Raw genomic sequence first — 19,429 nt, forward strand, 5'->3', positions numbered from 1 at the left:
TCCTCCCGGGCTGCTGCTGCTGCTGCTGCGGCAGCTGGTTTTGACACGCAGACTCCTATCTTTCCTCCCTTTATAAACCCCACAAAAACACAAGAAAGCGATTTTGCCTTCTATCTACGAAAAAGGGTTCACGGTTTACTTGATTTCAGCCACCAATTTTGCTTTTGGATTATTGGGTTTTCATGGGATCTTGGTAAAAATGTGTGCTTGATTCGACGGTTATGGTTTTTTGGGCTTTGCATAAACAGATTCCAGTCGTTACCGTGTCACTAACCGCTAAATACTTACAGTACAGTGCTATTTTTTATTGCGTCTTCATTTTCTCTATTATTATTATTATAAAAGAAAATTACAAAAGAGGGGAATTCACTATTACCGTCTCACAAAAGCACTGTTTATTATAGTTCTAAAAATATTATTTTAATAAAAAAATCCACAAAAAATAAAATTCATCGACGGTCTCATAGTTAGTTAAACAGGTCAGCCAAAGTTTTCAAGGTCAGCTGATTTTTTTTTTCAACTCAAATTGCTCCAGTTCTAGATTAACCGGGTCTAAATTGATTTATTGTTTAGGTTTTAAAATAATATTGTTCATAATTCAGAATTTTGATCATCAATTTAATAAATTAATCTAGATTAATTATATATACTATTATTTTAATTTTTTTAAAATAAGTTATCATTTTAAAAAATATTTTCAAAGTCAAGTTATATTTTTATTGGATATTAAAGTTATTATGAGTCCTGTTAAATTCACAATATTTTATTAAATTAATTTTAATATAATTTTTAATTTTAATTTAAATCAAATCAAAAAATTTAAAACTGAGTCGCTTATCCAAATTTAATAATATTATCAAAATATTACTTATTGTCTAAATACTTTTTTATACATTAATTTTTTTTTGTTTGGCTAGTAGCATAACGTAATTATCCAGTAATCGATCTAATCCATTTAGAAAAAATTAATATTAACAGCTATATGAGCAGGGAATATCATGGGGTAAGTTCAGATTGTAATAGAAAGGACTTACTCCATTCAAAGCTCTTAGGTTTGGAAACAATCATTGGCTTTGGCTTGTTAGAAAGATGGCAAATTTATTTTTAATTAGTCTTATTCATAAAAGTATCCTAAGACAATCATTTAGCTTCGACATTGATGCAATATTTATACCAAAAAGGTCTCTTTAGACGTTTAATATTTATGTATGGTAAATTTATTTGTATTTATTTTATTTATACAAAAAAGTAGAGTATGCCTTTTATATCTACCCATGAATCTAATCGGTCAAAGTTTAAGAGTTTTTTTAATAAATAGACAGTACAATACTACTCATCACTTAGATAGATACTAGTTAAACTTATGAGTGGATCTGAGATACGATTAATTTAGAATTAAAGAAAATAAATAAAGAATTTAGTTGGTTTGATAAAAAAAATTAAATTTATCAATTAATGAGGTCAACACATGACTTTTAATTTATAGAATTTTTTTATATAAATAAAAATATTATTTTTATTATTTAAAAAAAACATTTGAAAATTGACTAGAGATGATATTTTTATTTATATTCTAAATCTTAATCACTTTGTATTAAGTTTTATAATTATATTAAATATATTAATTTCTTTAAATTTATAGCGGAACTATTAGGGATTTATATCCAATATAAAAAAGTGATTCAATATTTAATTTTAAAATTATAGTTGTATTTTTTATATATACACACATAAGAGGTGATGTGTGATTATATAAAGTTTCATTGTTATTTGATTCCAACAATTTGGATTTATTGTTGACTCATTATGTTTTTAATAATAATGAAAGATCTGGATCTATATGTTAATCTAGTGCCTTTTTATATGGCCTTTCTTGGAAGTGGTTAGTTTAATTAAGACTCAATTATTCATGTATGATTGTTATTGTTCTTTGATGGAAGTGAATCACTTTATTTCCGAACCCAAGAAAGGCACCTTTTTTTGTTATTAAAAAAACCCAAAAGACACCTTATCTCAAAACTCTTAAATCAATGACATTTTTTTAATTTGTCCGACCACAAGTTTATCTATAAAACTTGACTGGTACTGGATAAAAAAAAAAGGGGATGAAAATATAATTTGAAGGGTTAATTTATAATTTAATTGACTAGGTTAAAATTTTATTTAAATTTTTTATGTAATTTATTATTTTTAAAATAATTTAAATAATATTGTTTTAATTAATCCAAGTAAACCCATTGAATGTATAACTTAGACCATATACATGATCTCAAATTTAATAACTTTAATGACATGATTAGCACATTTAAGCTGAGCTAAAATTGGCTAAGTAATAAAATTCAATTTTTTTCTTGCATCATTAACTATGAAACCCGGCTTTTGGAATGGTCCAAGATGCATTGGTAACCTCGAAACGTTCCATTAAAAACAAAATGATCACAAATTTTTTCTTTCGAATTCATAATGGATTAATCAAATTATAGTCTTAAATTGAGTTTTAATCTTCTTGTTTATAAAATTAAAATTGTACTAGTTAAGAATTTTGCATTAAAAAAAGCAGTAGCTACTTGGGGTGTTTTATTTTCAATTCGGTTCGGTTTTTATCAAAAAAATAACCAAACCAAAAAAAAAAATTTGAAAAAAAAACTTGAAACAAAACCGAAACCGGGTTAAACCGACCGGTTTTGATTTGTTTTTTTAGGGAAAAAAACCGGTTCAAACTAGCTTGACTCGGTTTTTCTAATTTGGCTTGGTTTTTTCGGTTTGGCTCGGTTTTTTTTAGGTTTGGGTTTGGTTCGGTTTGGTTTTTTTGGTTTTTTTTTTTTTTTCAATAAAAAAACCCAAACCAAAACCGAACCGGCCGGTTTTTTTAAAATTTTAATCAATTTAATCGGTTTTTTTCTTTTGGTTTGGTTTTTTTGGTTATTTTTTTCGGTTTTCTCGATTTAATCGATTTTTCAGTTTTTTTATTCACCCTGTTAGCTACTCTTATCTTCAAATCAATGATTTCATCCTTATCATGGCACATGCCAACGAATAATGGAGTTATGTCAAAGCTTTTATCTTTGAAAGTATTGTGATTTTTTTAAAATTTTTTATGTTTTTTAAATTATTTTAAAGTATCTATGTTAAAAATAAAAATTTTAAAAAATATTATTTTAATATATTTCTAAACAAAAATATTCTTTAAAAAGCAACAAACTTCGCTTATAAACAACTTCTTTTCAACTTGTGATTTCACATGCTATTTTTCAATAAATTATTTTATTGTGCTGATATAAAAAATAATTTTTTAAAAATAAAAAAATTTATTTTAATATATTTTTAGAAAAAAAGTATTTTGAACCGTCATCACTATTATAATTTTAAATATATTGAAATTACAAGTGCAATTTTTACAAAAGCACTATTTCTTTTTTCTGTTTTTGTTAGTCTTTCATCTTCTTTTATATACTTATCCAAAACTTTTTTTTGTCAAAAAAATCTTTTTATAATATGTTATTTTATTAAAAAAAACTATGATGATGAATTCCATAAATTACTAAATAAATAAAGATTGAATTTTATAATATAGTTATTAAATTTAATTCAATAAAATAAGCTAATTTTAAAATCTTTTGATATGATATTTTACCTTGTACAAGGTTAAACTTAAATAGTGTGAGAGTTTTTTCAATATAATTTAATTAATTTTATTGGTTTAAAGATAACCCAATCAACTAGCAAAAAAAAATCTGAACATAAAATTGAAAAAAAAAGAAGGAAAACTTTCATTATAAGATTTATTGACATTTTACGTATCAAAGATAATCAATCCATACTGAGACAAGATATGCTTTTTAAAAATACATGGTTGATAGCTATATCTGTCCTTATAGTAATTCTCTAATTTGTCCTTGTATCCTTAATTGAATTGATCTTATCTTTAAATACATTCTAAACTTCTAAATTTATCACTCGGCATGAGATGTTTGGACAAATCCTCTAAAAGTAGTCACGAAATTGATAATAAATCTGTAATGCGTTTTGCCTTCAATTAAACTCACAAGCTTCAAATTGGATTTCACTTCGTGGTTATGCACAAAAATGGCGAAGAACTCCCAAGTTTTTTATTGGGGTCCATACGCCGGTAACCACGTTCCCCAAGTCTCCTTTTGGGGTCCATCGGCCGGGGACCACCGCGTCGATTACCACGAAGGTTATGGCCATGGAGAGGAGCGAGAGGGTTAGTGCGTGTCGTTTCATGGTAACAAAATTATCTACCCACAATGAGCATCTATTATTTTCTTTTTTATTAATATCCTGAAATAAAAGCTAACAAACTTTGCTTATACTAGTTTTAGGCCTAAACTAAGTAAAAAAAATAAAAATAGATTAAACTGAATAATTCCTAAAAAAATAGAAAATATATATTAAAATATCATAAAAAACAAAATTTTAAATTAAATAAAAATAAAATAACTAAAAAAACAAATATTTTCTTTTTCTAAAAATCCTCGGACATCAAACTACCTACCCACAAGAGGCACCTCTAAATTAGCTTTTCAAATTGGGGTAATTTGCGTCATTCTGATTAGCAATTTCTCTATAAGGGAAGGAAATGAAGCAGCAGATCATGCACATAACTATAAAAAGCTTAGATAAATCTAATAAGTTTATAAAGTAGATAATATCATAAAATTATCCTTTATATAGGCTATATATAAAGGATCGCAAATGATAATTTTATTCGATTCACGAAATTACTAGCAGCCATAACAGCACAAATAAATCATAGCAGACGAAGCAAACACACATATTTTCTCACATATGGAGTCTCTCACGCACACATCAATGTTCTCTTGTCACCACCACATAATCAGACCCAAGTAATCACAAAATAAAGAAGAAGAGGCAGAAGGTTTTCATCATCAAACTTAACATTACCAATTGGCTAAGAAATTGGCTCTATTTCCAACACCCTGGAACACGCACCGCACAGTCCTCCAATATTTGCTGATGGAGTATCACCTTCGAAAATCTCATCGATTCTTTTCTCACCTTCAAGTACACTGATGACTTCAGATATTTTAGGCCTGAGAGTAGGAGACAGATTAACGCACTTCATTGCTAACAGCAAAACAGTTAGAGCCTGCTTCCTGTCGTAACTGGATGCTAATCTCTTGTCCACCAAGTCAAGGATTCTTCCCTTATAGTGCAAAACACTAGCCTACAATTGATGGCAGTATTACCAAACAACGCATGGTGAAGGGAGCCTTTATATCAAGGAAATAATGAAGTAAATAATACTGACTATTTTCTAATCAATTATAAAAAATCAAGAAATTAAATAACTCTTAGCAATCACGAAATTATTTTAATCATCCAATTAAAAAAATGATTAACCATATATTTTCTATATTTTATTTACTTATTTTTATTTTTATGAAGTAAATAATACTGACTATTTTCTAATCAATAAAAAAAATTCAAGAAATTAAATAACTCTTAGCAATCACGAAATTATTTTAATCATCCAATTAAAAAAATGATTAACCATATATTTTTTATATTTTATTTTATTTTATTTACTTATTTTTCTTTTTATATAACTATATAAACTCCACATGAGTTGAATGTAATATATATATATATATATATTAAATTATTGAATAATAATATCTTTTTTTATTCTAAATTTTTTCTTGCTAGCAGAGCAGTCAAATATATAAATATTAGCCTTTTCTCTTTCAATGGATAATCTTTTGTTATTCATCCGATCATTTTAAAATATATTTTTTTCAAATTCTTCTTTATCTATCAAATATTTTAGTTTGACATGAGTAATTTTTTTAAAAACATTGAAAAATTTTGTCCATTTTATTTTGGCTCATTTTATTTGACAAGAGATAGTTCTTCCTCAAACTAATATATTTTTCTTATCATAGTTCCTTAGCCATTTTCCATCTCTTTTGCTAGGAAGAACTATCTCTTGAAAAGTCAATTTTTTTTTTAAATGTTTGGCAAGAGAAATAAAAGAAAGACTAAGAATAACTATGTTTAGAAAACTACAACTGTTAAAGATAAGCATACAATGACAATAGAAGTGATGTATGTCAAACTGAAGAAAAATAAAATTACCATAAGTTTGAGAGAACATATTAAGAAAATAATCAAGGTAAATATTATTGATTATTTTTCTAATAAGAAAAGGAAGAGATCAAGGAATTCAACAACTCTAGGTAATCAAGCAATAATTTTAATCATCTAATCAAATATATTTTCTATAATTTATTTTATTTTGTTTTTTTTATGTTTCTTGTTATATGATTATATAAATATTGCTTGAGTTGAATGTAACATATATTTCAAATTATTAAATAATAATATCCTTTTCTATTATAAATTTCTTCTGTGAGCTTGTTGTAAAATTCACAAGTCATTTGATGTTGACAGAACATGTTTGGTTTGATAATAACTACAAAAATAAATAAACTAAAGAGGATTTATCCTGTCAGATCCACTTACTTTATCCAGAAGAAACTCAGCTTCTTGGTTTGGTGTGTAATCTGCACTAACTTTCCCGCTAACTATTTCGAGTAGGACAACTCCGAAACTGTAAACATCAGCTTTAACAGTTATTGCTTTTCCCATTGAATACTCAGGTGCCATGTAAACTCTGCAATAAGAGATTATTTATTGGTTAGCTCTTAATATTTAAAGAATAAAAGTAATTGTCAATCAATGATCATAATACTTACCGCGACCCTTTTGCTTTGATGGCCATAAATGGATCTTCCTCATCACAAAGCGTTGCCAATCCAAAGTCAGACAACTTGGCCGTAAGAGAGTTATCAAGCATAATATTACTAGGTTTTATGTTTCCATGAACAATCTTGAACCTTTTCTCTTCATGTAAATACCTCAAACCTTGTTCGGCAGTTCAGCCTGCTTACACGTGAAATCAATTTGCCAGAACTTCAAAAGAAAAAAGTGCATGTTGAGGAATAAATGTTTCAAAAAAGAAAATCTGACCTTGTATACTATTCCAAAGCGTCCCCTGCCAATCTCCATTTTGGGGCTGAATTTTCGAGTAGCATCGATTATTTGTTTGAGGGTGAAAGGTTTTCCTTGGACCTCAATGGTTAATTCTATTTGAAGAAAACATCGAAGTAAGAATTCTTATGGTAGTTTGGTGCATAATGATTTTAGATTAGCATGGAGAGGTACCATCCAACTCGCTTTTCCGCAGCCAGCCCATTTTCCACATGAAAGCCAACAGAAGTAGAGGAGCAAATACTGAACCTGCAGTAATCCCTGCAATTTGTGAAGGAGATAGTCCCGTGCCAACTTTGAAGTCTGGATACAAATAGTGGAAGACAGAAATAAAAAATTATTTATCCAGATGAAGGGTAGCAGAAATCTTTGCTCAACAAAATTAAGAGCACGCAATTCTTACTTGCAGTTACGGAAATGCCTGACACAAGGGGTCCATTCAGAGACAGGGCAGCAGTACTTGAATAGGAAATACCTGGCACCTGGAAAGATCCTTTTCCGGCCCAGAAAAAGTGGATAGTCAATAGATGATCATCTCCGACATGTGCTGTGAAATTTGCAGTCCATGCCTTATTGGTGCCGCCGGCCATTTCTTTTATGTTGAAGTCTTTTAGTTCTCTCTGCCCCTGTATCAAACAGTGGATGTTGAACGATGGGAATTATTGAAAGAAGCTGCAGAAAAATATAGTGTTTACCTGTATATATACATCAAAAACACGTTTCCCTAAATTAGAATAATCTTCATCAGTTTGGTAAACAGTTTCAGCGAAGTAAAGTTTCACAGTGTAATTTCCTTTAAATAAACAGAAGCCGTAATATGTCAGAGAAAGAGGACAGAGGCGAGTTGGAGTGTTAAACTGTGTCGCAGCAGAATCACAAACTCCACAATCCACGTTTTTTATGTAATCACTGGAATCGTAAGTTTTCGATCCGAAGTCTCCAGAACAAGAATAAGCCCAATTTTTTCTTCCAGCTAAATGGTAATTTAATGTTGCACTGTCTGCTTCAAACACTTTCCCATCAACAACTGTCTCTCCTCCTCCACAATTTATATATAAGGAATTGTCTGCAAAAAATGATAATCAGTACAGAAAATCTGTCCTGCGCAAAATTATAGAGCTTCTCAATAGAACTTACACTTTGGTTTTCCCCGACATTTATTTTTCAAATCAAGTATAGAATTCCTAGAAATAACAAACAAAATTTGTAAGAAACAGTTCAGGATCATTTGTTCTAAACTAATTGCACCATATGGAGGATATTACCATACCTGTTTGGTTCACTGCTTGAGTAGGAACAACATGCAAGCAGTTGGTGCACATGATACAAAATGATCAGAAGTTGGGATTTCATAGACAATAATATTCTTGCAAGTGAAACAAAAGGAAGAAGAAAATGAAGTTGCCGTTATTACATGTTCAGCTTTCCTTCTCCTTTCTTCGGACCATCATTTGGAATTTCAAAATCATTATATGACAAGTCCCTGCAACATTTTTTGTTTCAAATAAACATATCAAGATTTTATTGAGGCATTCTACAAAAGGGAAAACAACCAATCTGAGCAAAGAGCACAAAGCCATAACATACGCCTTGTCCTCAATTTTATGAGGAAGCCAGGGAGGTAGTGTGCCACTAAGCATATTTCTCGTGAGAAACCTGAACAGAACAAACCGATATGAAAACCATCACTTGTTTTTTAATAGAGTGGCAAAACGACCTTATTATAAGATGGACTGATCGAGTTCTTTTGCATACATCTTAGTCAAATTCAGGTTTTTCATGGAATCTGGTATTCGACCCGTTAAGTTGTTAAAGCTCAAGTCTCTGCAGGGTAAAAGAAATGAAAGCAATTAATCGTTATCCTTAATAATTTCATAAAAAAATAATGGAAAGTTAAGTTTGATTTGATTTGTTTTTAGTTTTTAGGTTAAAATATTCAAGCTCGCTATTGACTTTTTTTTTTTAATTTTTGACAACTTGATATTTTCACTTAAAGTGGAAAATTCTAGAATGAGAACGAATTAAGTGTATAGGAAGGGTTCTTCTTTTACTGGATCACACCACACATGAGAGTAGTTTCATATATACAAGTTTTTTACAACAGGATTATTCTTAATTAGGTTGATAATCCAAAGCGCCATCGGGTCATCCTTTTAAAAGGTTTTTAATCTTCAATGATAATGAAGTGGTACTATTAATCAAAAAACAATCTATCAAATCAAATCTTAGACGAACTACTTTCAACAGCATACAACTTGTTTACTCTAAAAATTAAAGAGCCATGACAGGACTACAAATCCTTTACAAAAGAGGGAATGAAACTTACAGGTATTTTAACGATGACCAATCACCAATGTACGGGGGGATCTCACCACTTATTGAGCAATTCCTTATCATCCTACACAAACCATTGAAGAAGTTGGTGTTTGGATTTATCCAATGCATCCATATCATTAAGAGTCACGTGCATAAATAGTCGTAATTAATATATACATATTTTTTAAAAAATTCTCAATCCTGAATCCCAGATACAACTAGTCATCACAGCATGTAATAGCTCGTAAAAAAAACTCTAGATAATAAAAAGAAAAATAGGCCTAAAAAAAATATAATCCAAATTCTACAACAATAACGCTCCCAGACAAATACAATTCCAAGGGTGTGTGGTTTTTATTATTCAATGTGAAATTAATCTTTATACCATATCCACAATTCTACAACCACAATATCAAAACATTGTGGCTTTGCCAATTTGAAATTATAACAAAGTTAATGCGTGTGAAGAGTGGTGATGTTGGTGGCAGTTAGGCTATAAGCTCATTGGCTTTCTCCTCATCCATTGACCGATTAGTACTATAGCAAGTTAGTGATGCATGCGAGCTTTCGCCCTTAGGAAGGAAAAACTCACAGGTATCTTATTTCCTTCATGCTTGCATTTTTTGGGAAAGGGAAACCGGAGCTTCTTACATCACTAACAAACCTGGAAGAAAAACCATCCAGAATAAAACATGCATTTATTTTAACCGGGTTAAATTAAATTATAGAACACTTACAAGTATTCGAGAATTGGCAAGTTTAAAATTTTTTCAAGAGGCAGCTCTCCTTCAAAATCATTTCCGCAGAGGGACCTGTGTTCAGTACACAAAAACACAAATTATTGAATGACAGTTTCTCTGCTCAAATGATTACAGAAAGTACAGGTAATTTCTTACAGGAAATAGAGTCCAGTCCAATTCGCAATGAACCTTGGTATTTGACCAGTCAAACGGTTCCCAGATACGCTACTGCAGCCATAGTTAGTTGCTTTTCCTTGGAACAATAATTAAACAGATTGTTGGTTGAAATAACATGATGAGTTGCACTTACAAAAACACCAATTGATCCGAACTAAAGTTGGAGTAATTTCCCGGCAGTTCTCCACTCAAATTGTTGGAGCCCAGCTCTCTACAACAACAAATCAAAAGGATTGTAATCCACCCTTTTTCTATTTTATTTCTCCTCTTACTATCTTCCGTGGTTTTACAAGGTGGTATGATATTATTATTCTTCTTTTTGAAACTTACAAATAACCAAGAGATCCCAATCTTCCAAGTTCTGGAGGAAGCTGACCACTGAGTTCATTGAAGCCCAAGGCCCTAGTTAAATAAGAGATAAGAACCAAGCAAAACTCAATGAGTTAAAAGGAAATTCAAGGAGAATGAAATAGCGAGCGAGCGAGTTTCCATACAGCAATCGGAGATTAGAGAGGTTGCCCAATTCTGGGGGGATTTGACCTGATAACATATTATAGTTCAAAATCCTGAAAACACCCACAAGAATAAGAGCACAAAGCTTGCATCGATTAGCAATAGAAAAGGAATTTAATTCACATTATATGATACTGAAAAAACTGTGATTGGATGACACGTACAGATATTCGAGGGACGGTAAATTCCCCAAAGATGAAGGTATGGAGCCGTTGAGGAAGTTTCGCGAGAGATAGCTATGCATATGTATTACCATATAAGTTCATTATTACTCAAATGATAAAATAAGAACCAATAATTTAAATTTTATGGATATACACTAAGAGCTGAAATTAGTTATTATATATGATCCAAAAGCTAAGAAGCTCTTTGCTCATAACCATGCAGACAGCCAAACAAGGATTTTATCCAAATTACATAAGAGAAATGAACCAAACAGAACTCAGAAGTTAATTTTTGTGACCATTAACACCTTGACATGAACATTTATAAGTATCAAGTCCCCAAACGGCTTGCCCTTATTTTCATTTCTAACAAAACTAATTTTACTTGAAAATGTTTCACCAAAGATACTATTAAAAAATCGTAATTATTACAACTACAAGTTTAATCTATCAATTATCTATTCAGTAACTTCTTATAATGAAATAAATATGAGTTCTTAACTCAAATTTTCACCATTGTAATATAATTATGTAGTCCTAACCACTTTATTCTCCGAATGAAAATGAAATTTTAACTATTGGGTTTTTGGAACTTATCGATGGAATCTAAGTATTTAATGGAATATAATTTAAAAGAAGTGATTTTAGGGAAAAAAAAAATGTTAGATTTATGTGTGCGTGTATTCTAACAATGGATTATTAATGCTTTTTTTTTTCTTAACATTATATATTATTTTTTAAAAGAACAGAAATGGTATAAAATCAACCCCAAATATCCAAGATGTTCTCCTATAATTCATATAATGGGTAGTTTTGGTTAGTGTCATTTGCTCTTTTTTTTTTTTAAATTGATGATGGATAGTTTGCTTTTAACTATATTAGAAATAATAAATTTAGTTTTGAAGCATGAAATCTAAATACTTGATTAGAAAGAAAATGAGAATCTTTAAAAACTGGACATGGATGTTTCTGAAAAAAAGTCAATATTAATAAAATACATATAAACACCCACAGGAATAAGAGCACAAAACTTGCATCAGCAATGGAAAAAGAATTTATTTGACACTGAAGATAAAACTTACATTAACTATATGATACTGAAGAGACTGTGATTACATGGTACTTACAGATATTCGAGGGACGGCAAATTCCCCAAGGATGGAGGTATGGAGCCATTGAGAAAGTTTGTGGAGAGATCGCTATGCATATGTATTACCAAATACGTTCATTATTACTCACTAAGAACCAGTAATATAAATTTTATGAAGACATACTAAGAACTGAAATTAGTTATTGTATATGATCCAAAAGCTAATCAGCTCTTAATTTGCACATAACTATGCAGACAGTCATTGAGGAAGTTTTCGGAAAGATTGCTATGCATATGGGAAATGGGAAGACATTCACAGTACATTAATGGAAATATAACAAAAGATTACAAACATTAAATGATGAATCAATACAGATTTCTTTACCAGAAACAAGGGCACTTTTTTTTTTTAGTTCTTCAAACACACATCTAAATTATACTTGTAACATATTTTTACTCTTTAATGAAACAATAGAAAAAAATATTATTTGGGATAATTATATTTGAGATGAAAAGATATATATATATATATATATTCTTTTTTAATTAACAATTGAAATTAATTATTTTAAATAATTACTTTAATTTAATAAATTTATTAATTAATGATCAACATCTAATGTATTTTTTTATGCAATATGATCTTTGATTGCATTGGATACACCCATAGACAGGGTGGTTGGGGCGGGGCATCTAATGTATTTTTTTTATGCAATACGACCTTGCATTGCATTGGATACACCCATAGATATGTTGGTTGTGCCGGAACACAATTTTGAGACTGCCGTTACACACTCGATCCAGTTTAATTGTCTTTTTATCTATAAATCAACATAGAAAAAGAAGATTTGTTATTGAGTCTTATTTTTAAATGTTGTCTATCAAATAATAAAATTAGTAAATATATATCTTTTATATTCATTGTTTTTTTATTCATAAATCAACTTAGGATAAGAAGATTTTTTATTGGGTTTTATCCTTTGGATGTTGCCTGTAATAGAATCGATTAATACATTAATTAATTTTTCATATTCATGCAATTTAATTTTGATGGCACCATTTTTCCAAGAACGGGATTTATTTTTAATTGTGTCTTGTATTTTTTGGTTGTTTATAGAAAATTGACCTAAGGATTGTAAGACGTTAATTTTGTGCTTTCCCACGAGAATGTTGCATTAAAGATAGACAAGTTGATCCTATTTTCTATATACAAAATATTATTTTCATATTTTGTTATAATTTGGATCTGTGAGTTTGGGAATTTCCTTGGTAATACCCTTCCAAGATACTATTTCAGTTACCTATAGTGGCAACATTATTTTTAATTATAAATGTAAATGTTTTAAAATATTAATATTATTTTTTAATTAATATTATTTTTTATTAATATTTATTAATCATTTGAATTTTCTATGTCTAGTTTGAATGTCTGTGAATGATTATTTACTTGTTTTAAGATGTATTTTCTTGATATGTTAAATAAATTTGGGATAGATCTTGAACGTGCTCAAGCCCTTCAATTGCTCACAATCCTACAAGTCCAAAGCACAAGTCCAAGCCCTTCGATTCACAATCCTACAGTATATATTTTAGATTCTCTAACCGTTATATTATGCAGCTGGAACTCAATAATTGCATGCTCAAAGGCTATGTGTATCTAGTCGAATCTAAATAACTGCAGCCCAAAGACCGAATATCCGAGGCAGAAGCTAAATATATTAATTATAGGGATTCTTGAATCGAGTTACATAGAGAATCTTAATTTTATTTTATATATTGTAGTATATTTAAAATAAAGAATATATTTGGACAAATCACTGCAACAAAATAAACTGCAGTAGTAGTATATTACCATGGTACTGGATCACTTACATGTAGTAGAGTGAAGACAAGCTCCCCATGGTGACAGGGATGCTACCATGAAGTTGATTGTTGGACAAATCACTGTTATTAATGTAATAGGGTTGTTATCAATTAGTTGAGCTCAGCATACTGATTCGAATGATTATCATCACATGTCATATGATACTCACATTTTTTCTAGGTAATCGAGACTAGTCAAGGCTGTAGCGTTGATTTGTCCGGTTAAATATTCGCGGCTTGAGAGTTCTCTACCACCCAAAAATGGCGTCAACATAGAAACCAGTGAGTTTTAAAGAGGATGCATTGCCTTACAAAAATAAAATAAAATTGGATGAAGTTGATGAGGAACTTACAGGCGGGTGACGTGACAAACTGTGCTGTTCTCGTAAGTGCAATTGCATGTGATGCCTTGAAAATAATTGTCACAAGACGAGCGTGAGATTTGTTGAAAACCCCACCCTAACGTGGTCATCAATTCATCCAAAGCCTTTGCTGCCAAACGTTTTTCAACAAAGAAAAACCATATTTTGTTTAGCAAGATTCAAAACCATATATTTTTAGCTTCCTCAACCTCAAGCTACCTCTAGCTAGCTTCAAATCCGAACTAAAAGGAAAACAAAAAAAGAAAAAACTAAAGATATTGTTTTACCGTTCAAACTGTTATTAACTCTGAATCAATTACCTCACATTACTTCACTTGATAGTTATAGGAAACTATGGAGAAGCAGAAAATATCTAAGATATGCAGTACGTAGGCTAGCAATTAGATAAAACTAAAGCACTACGGAACTATCTGCCAGGCTGTGGAAGCCCTAGAGTGCAAATGGAAGAGAGAAATAGCAATAAGGTTGGGTTTTTTTTTTCATCCGCCACAGCTTCCAAAGTTAAGCAGAGCCTCACACCCAACATTCCATTCTTCTTCGGAGCAATGTTTAAGCATAAGGTTGGTTATTAGCAAGGCTCTTCATTGTTTGGGTCACAAAGATTAATACCCTTCCTTCCAGCTCAAGTGTTCTCTCTTCTTCCTCTTGTTAGTTTGGATGAGTTTCTTGCAAACATGAGTGAGTTTATAGTCTAAACAGTTAATTGAGTTTATATTCTTGAAAACAAATTTTCTTCCTTTTTATGTATATAGTACGAAAAGGATATATATGTAGATGGAAAAGTATATCGTGCGTGTGTACCTTCTCCTTCAGGCAACCGGTTGCTGTTAGAGAGACCTGTTGATTGACTTGCTACATAGCCAAATTGACAAAGAAGAAGAACGGCAAGAGAGGGAACAAGCTTAGGAAAGAGCTTATTAAGATAAAGCTTAGCCATTACTTTAGCTTGCAATGCGCTTCCCTTGAGACATGCATTCTTTATAAAGATATTGTTTTACCGTTCAAACTGTTATTAACTCTGAATCAATTACCTCACATTACTTCACTTGATAGTTATAGGAAACTATGGAGAAGCAGAAAATATCTAAGAGATGCAGTACGTAGGCTAGCAATTAGATAAAACTAAAGCACTACGGAACTATCTGCCAGGCTGTGGAAGCCCTAGAGTGCAAATGGAAGAGAGAAATAGCAATAAGGTTGGGTTTTTTTTTTCATCCGCCACAGCTTCCAAAGTTAAGCAGAGCCTCACACCCAACATTCCATTCTTCTTCGGAGCAATGTTTAAGCATAAGGTTGGTTATTAGCAAGGCTCTTCATTGTTTGGGTCACAAAGATTAATACCCTTCCTTCCAGCTCAAGTGTTCTCTCTTCTTCCTCTTGTTAGTTTGGATGAGTTTCTTGCAAACATGAGTGAGTTTATAGTCTAAACAGTTAATTGATTTTATATTCTTGAAAACAAATTTTCTTCCTTTTTATGTATATAGTACGAAAAGGATATATATGTAGATGGAAAAGTATATCGTGCGTGTGTACCTTCTCCTTCAGGCAACCGGTTGCTGTTAGAGAGACCTGTTGATTGACTTGCTACATAGCCAAATTGACAAAGAAGAAGAACGGCAAGAGAGGGAACAAGCTTAGGAAACAGCTTATTAAGATAAAGCTTAGCCATTACTTTAGCTTGCAATGCGCTTCCCTTGAGACATGCATTCTTTATAAAGATATTGTTTTACCGTTCAAACTGTTATTAACTCTGAATCAATAACCTCACATTACCAAATTGTCCCTGTCCAAGTATCAAAATACCCAAGAAAAGTAACTTGCAATATTATGCATGGAGGCCAAACAATTTTGGTTTAAGTAAATTGCAAAATGATTCCAAAGCAGCATTTTTTTTAAATTGATTATCTCGTAGCTTTTAAAACGTTGTAAAATTTGCATATTTGAATTCATTCATGCATAATCAATGGGTAGTAATTATTCGAATATAATCAATAATTATGAGTTATTATGCATTATTAATCCAGCACTATTTTTTTTTCTAGTATCCTCTCCCATCTTATTGAATATATTACACTCAAAGAAACATCTCCCAAGCAATGTGAGCTTGTGGTTTATGTCTTTTATCTCACAACTCATAGAAAAATATCCATCACAACTTTTTTTATATATAATAATAATGGAGAGAATTATATTATAAAGCAGCCCATCAATTAAGTGGAGCTGAAAGATAAGACAGAATACAAAGAATCTGAAAAGAAAATTTGAAACTATATTGTTGTTTACAAGCGACATTGATGGACATCTTGTTGTCAAAAAATAAATAGTGACCTGGATAAGTGAACCTAATGTAAATTTAGATTAGATGTTTGTTTAGTTTAACTGCGAGGTAAAACATGTAATAGTAATCCAAAAATTATTGCTCATTAGTCTTTTAAAATTCTAACAACATCACCTTAATTAATTGCATTACATCTCAATATTATTCAAAAATAAAAATAAAAAACTCAAAAGCTATTTTATAATTAAAGGTCAGCATTTTTGAATATTTTTGAAATTCTCAAAGAAATGATCATATTTTTCATTTAAATAGATGATCTTTCATTAAAATTATTCTATTATGTTTCACTTGGTATTTCAATTAAATGAAATTTTTTGAGAATGTTCCATGTAAACCTCTTTGACAAATTCATCGTTCAAGAAAGCTAATTTTATAATCATTTGATGCATTTTGTAATTTGTTAATAGTTGTGATCACTATTGTCATAACATAATTTTTTACCCCTATATTTTTGAAATAATAAAAATATGAAAAATATATTTTCAACATTTTTGGCTAATTTTTGGTTATTTTATAATTTTTTATCATTTTTTTTTCATATTTACAAATTTTTCAAAAATATTAATTAAAAATAAAAAAGTCAAACAAAATTCTTTGATTTTTTTTTAAAAGAGAGAGCACATTTTGATTTTTAAAAATTGAATTTCCCAAAAAAAAAAGACAGATAATATATTTTGTTTGAAAAAAAAGGAGGGGACTTTTAGGTGACACTAGAAAGTCTAAGAAAATACAAGAAGATTATGGAAGTGTGTGTAATAGATTAGCACCTAAGAGTGAAAAGAACATTTGTTTTACTAGTATAAGGGTGTGGTTGGGAATTCCTCAAAAATTTGAATTTGTTTTATTTAAAATTAATTTTTTATATTTTCAGATCGTTTAATTTGATGTGCTGGTGTCAAAATAATTTAAAAAAATAAAAAAAATATTATTTTGATATATTTATAAGTGAAAAGTACTTTAAACCATAACCGTTATTATATTCTCAAAACACCTTAAATAGAGGCCACACTAAAAGAAAAGAGAGAAATTAGTTAAAAAGAATTAGCATAAAAAAATACTAAAAATTCTATCTTAATAAACAAAAAAATGAGAAAAATTATAACAGTCCGACCTAACTTGTCATATGTTGTACGCTTTGGGCCTTACCGCCCTCATGATTTTGTTCCTAGTGATGCGAGTCCACTTCTGAGGTTGATGTCCCAAAATGTATATGACAAGTTAACAACTAACACTCTTAATAAGGCTAGCTACCAATCTCTCATCCTTCGACTTGGGATATTACAATCCACCCCTTTTAAAGAGTCTGATGACCTTGTCGGCACAATTGAACAGTTACTGAGGTTGACTCTGATATCAAATATAATAGCTCGGCCCAACTTGCCATATATTGTTCGCTTTAGGCCTTACGGTCCTAATGGTTTTGTTCCTGATGACACAAGTCCACTTCTAAGCCTGACGCTCCAAAACGTATATGATAAGTTAGTAACCAACACTCTTAATAAGATCAGCTACCAATCTCTTACCCGCCGAAGTAAGATATTACAAAAATACACTCCAAAAATAGAGAGTAAAAAACCATGACCCATCACACCGTCACCCACATTTAAATAAAAATAACAAGACCAACTCATCATCTTCAAGCTCCCTGTCATAACCCATTCTGGGTTATTCCCCCCAAAATCCTCTTTTTTTTTTAAAATAAAATAAAATAAAATAAAATAAAGGCTGGCAATGTGGAGAAAGCTGATCTAGAAAGACTGCAAAAATAGGCAAAAATAAAGCTGCAATTTTGGAAGGAATTTCAAGGCCTGCTTGTACCCTATTATGCCCCAAAATAGAAAAATGCAAATTCAAAGGTCAAATTAAATGAGCATTGGATGAATTTGCATAAAACTTAAGTCCAACGATATAATTAAATTTTTAATGGGCCAATTTGATTTAATCATTTAATCATGGGCCAAATTAGAATTTAATTATGTTTAAGAATTAATTTCGGTCCAAATGAAGGATTTAATTAAATGCAAGGAATTAATTATACTTTAAATGGGTCAAATTAATTTTATTTGGGGGCTTCATTGGCGAAAAAATTAAGTTTGGGAGTCTAATTTGCGCTTAATTGAGAAGACTGGAATTTTAAGAAACCAAATTTAATTTTTACCAAGTTAATTAAGTGAAATCAGGGGTCAAATTGAAGAAATTGAAAGTTTAATGGTCAATTAGGGGTGAAATTGCATAAATCTGAGACCAAGGACTATAATGAAAAAGGCGTGTAAATTTGGGGCTGAAGTTGAAGTTACTCCCAAAACAGCGTCGTTTTATGAGTTTTTTTTTAAAACGGGTTACTGTTCATCGTCTTCCCCGAAAAGCTGCCTGAGTAGCAGCTTTCTAGGTGCATTTTCTTCCTCGTTTGACCAGCAAATCCGAGAACGCCTGCACTAACATGTCCACCTACAACTCCTCTAGCCTCGTGAATCGTCTGGTCGGGTTTATAAGATTCAAAATGACTCTGTTGGTCGGCCTAAAGTGGCCACCTCGGGCAGCCTGCAGCTTTAGATTTGTCGAGTCGAATCAAGGGCTAAGAATTTTTCCCCATTGAAGACGAGATTACCCTATTTCCATCCCTATAAATAGGAGAAAATTTCATGCTTAGAGGAAGGAGAAAATCGAACCCAAAGTTGGCTGAAAATCAACTTTTCTGCCCGTTTTTCCTGTAACCAACCCTGTTTTTTTTTCTCTCTCCGCTGTGGCCTCCAGCCACCACCAGTGACCTCACCACCGTCTTTCCCACGAAACACCACACCATCATCCCC

General features: G+C 30.7%; 2 protein-coding genes across 6 annotated transcripts in view; both read right to left on the reverse strand.

Annotated features, from left to right (window-relative positions):
- Positions 1–4,670: 4,670 nt before the first annotated feature.
- LOC105136522 (probable LRR receptor-like serine/threonine-protein kinase At1g53440) overlaps positions 4,671–19,429 on the reverse strand; it is a 64,557-nt gene continuing 49,798 nt past the window's right edge. Inside the window, exons 1-25 of one of the 5 annotated variants that reach the window (XM_011041917.1) lie at positions 15,815–15,965; positions 14,252–14,390; positions 14,069–14,146; positions 13,908–13,979; positions 12,073–12,144; positions 10,946–11,017; positions 10,763–10,834; positions 10,599–10,670; positions 10,402–10,479; positions 10,248–10,319; positions 10,089–10,163; positions 9,944–10,015; positions 9,362–9,433; positions 8,791–8,859; positions 8,623–8,691; positions 8,450–8,518; positions 8,306–8,320; positions 8,173–8,219; positions 7,731–8,101; positions 7,439–7,661; positions 7,210–7,338; positions 7,015–7,130; positions 6,741–6,927; positions 6,508–6,658; positions 4,671–5,209 (exon numbers count right to left, since the gene is read on the reverse strand). In XM_011041917.1, coding sequence (XP_011040219.1) covers positions 6,904–6,927; positions 7,015–7,130; positions 7,210–7,338; positions 7,439–7,661; positions 7,731–8,101; positions 8,173–8,219; positions 8,306–8,320; positions 8,450–8,518; positions 8,623–8,691; positions 8,791–8,859; positions 9,362–9,433; positions 9,944–10,015; positions 10,089–10,163; positions 10,248–10,319; positions 10,402–10,479; positions 10,599–10,670; positions 10,763–10,834; positions 10,946–11,017; positions 12,073–12,144; positions 13,908–13,979; positions 14,069–14,146; positions 14,252–14,390; positions 15,815–15,950 — 2,214 coding nt within the window. In that variant the 5' untranslated portion in view covers positions 15,951–15,965 and the 3' untranslated portion in view covers positions 4,671–5,209; positions 6,508–6,658; positions 6,741–6,903. Of the gene's footprint in view, positions 5,210–6,507; positions 6,659–6,740; positions 6,928–7,014; positions 7,131–7,209; positions 7,339–7,438; positions 7,662–7,730; positions 8,102–8,172; positions 8,220–8,305; positions 8,321–8,449; positions 8,519–8,622; positions 8,692–8,790; positions 8,860–9,361; positions 9,434–9,943; positions 10,016–10,088; positions 10,164–10,247; positions 10,320–10,401; positions 10,480–10,598; positions 10,671–10,762; positions 10,835–10,945; positions 11,018–12,072; positions 12,145–13,907; positions 13,980–14,068; positions 14,147–14,251; positions 14,391–14,580; positions 14,899–15,082; positions 15,253–15,814; positions 15,966–19,429 lie in introns of those variants that run through there. The other 4 variants (XM_011041916.1, XM_011041920.1, XM_011041919.1 and 1 more) reach the window with 4 other exon arrangements.
- LOC105136551 (probable LRR receptor-like serine/threonine-protein kinase At1g53430) lies at positions 4,934–6,841 on the reverse strand. Its single transcript, XM_011041945.1, has 3 exons — positions 6,741–6,841; positions 6,508–6,658; positions 4,934–5,209 (listed from the first exon to the last, which is right to left on the reverse strand). Exons 1-3 carry the CDS (start codon positions 6,839–6,841, stop codon positions 4,934–4,936), a joined length of 528 nt encoding a protein of 175 aa, XP_011040247.1.

This window comes from Populus euphratica, unplaced genomic scaffold, assembly GCF_000495115.2.
Source record: "Populus euphratica unplaced genomic scaffold, PopEup_1.0 scaffold142.1, whole genome shotgun sequence".
Lineage (NCBI taxonomy): Eukaryota > Viridiplantae > Streptophyta > Magnoliopsida > Malpighiales > Salicaceae > Populus > Populus euphratica.

Bases quoted from the DNA above. Each gene is read 5' to 3' on its own strand.
- LOC105136551 (XM_011041945.1), bottom strand. From the start codon at position 6,841: ATGCTTGATAACTCTCTTACGGCCAAGTTGTCTGACTTTGGATTGGCA. The intron at 6,659-6,740 runs GTAAGTATTATG...CTCTTATTGCAG, and splicing joins ATCAAAGCAAAAGGGTCGCG to AGTTTACATGGCACCTGAGT. The intron at 5,210-6,507 runs GTAAGTGGATCT...CATCAATTGTAG, and splicing joins CTGAGTTTCTTCTGGATAAA to GCTAGTGTTTTGCACTATAA.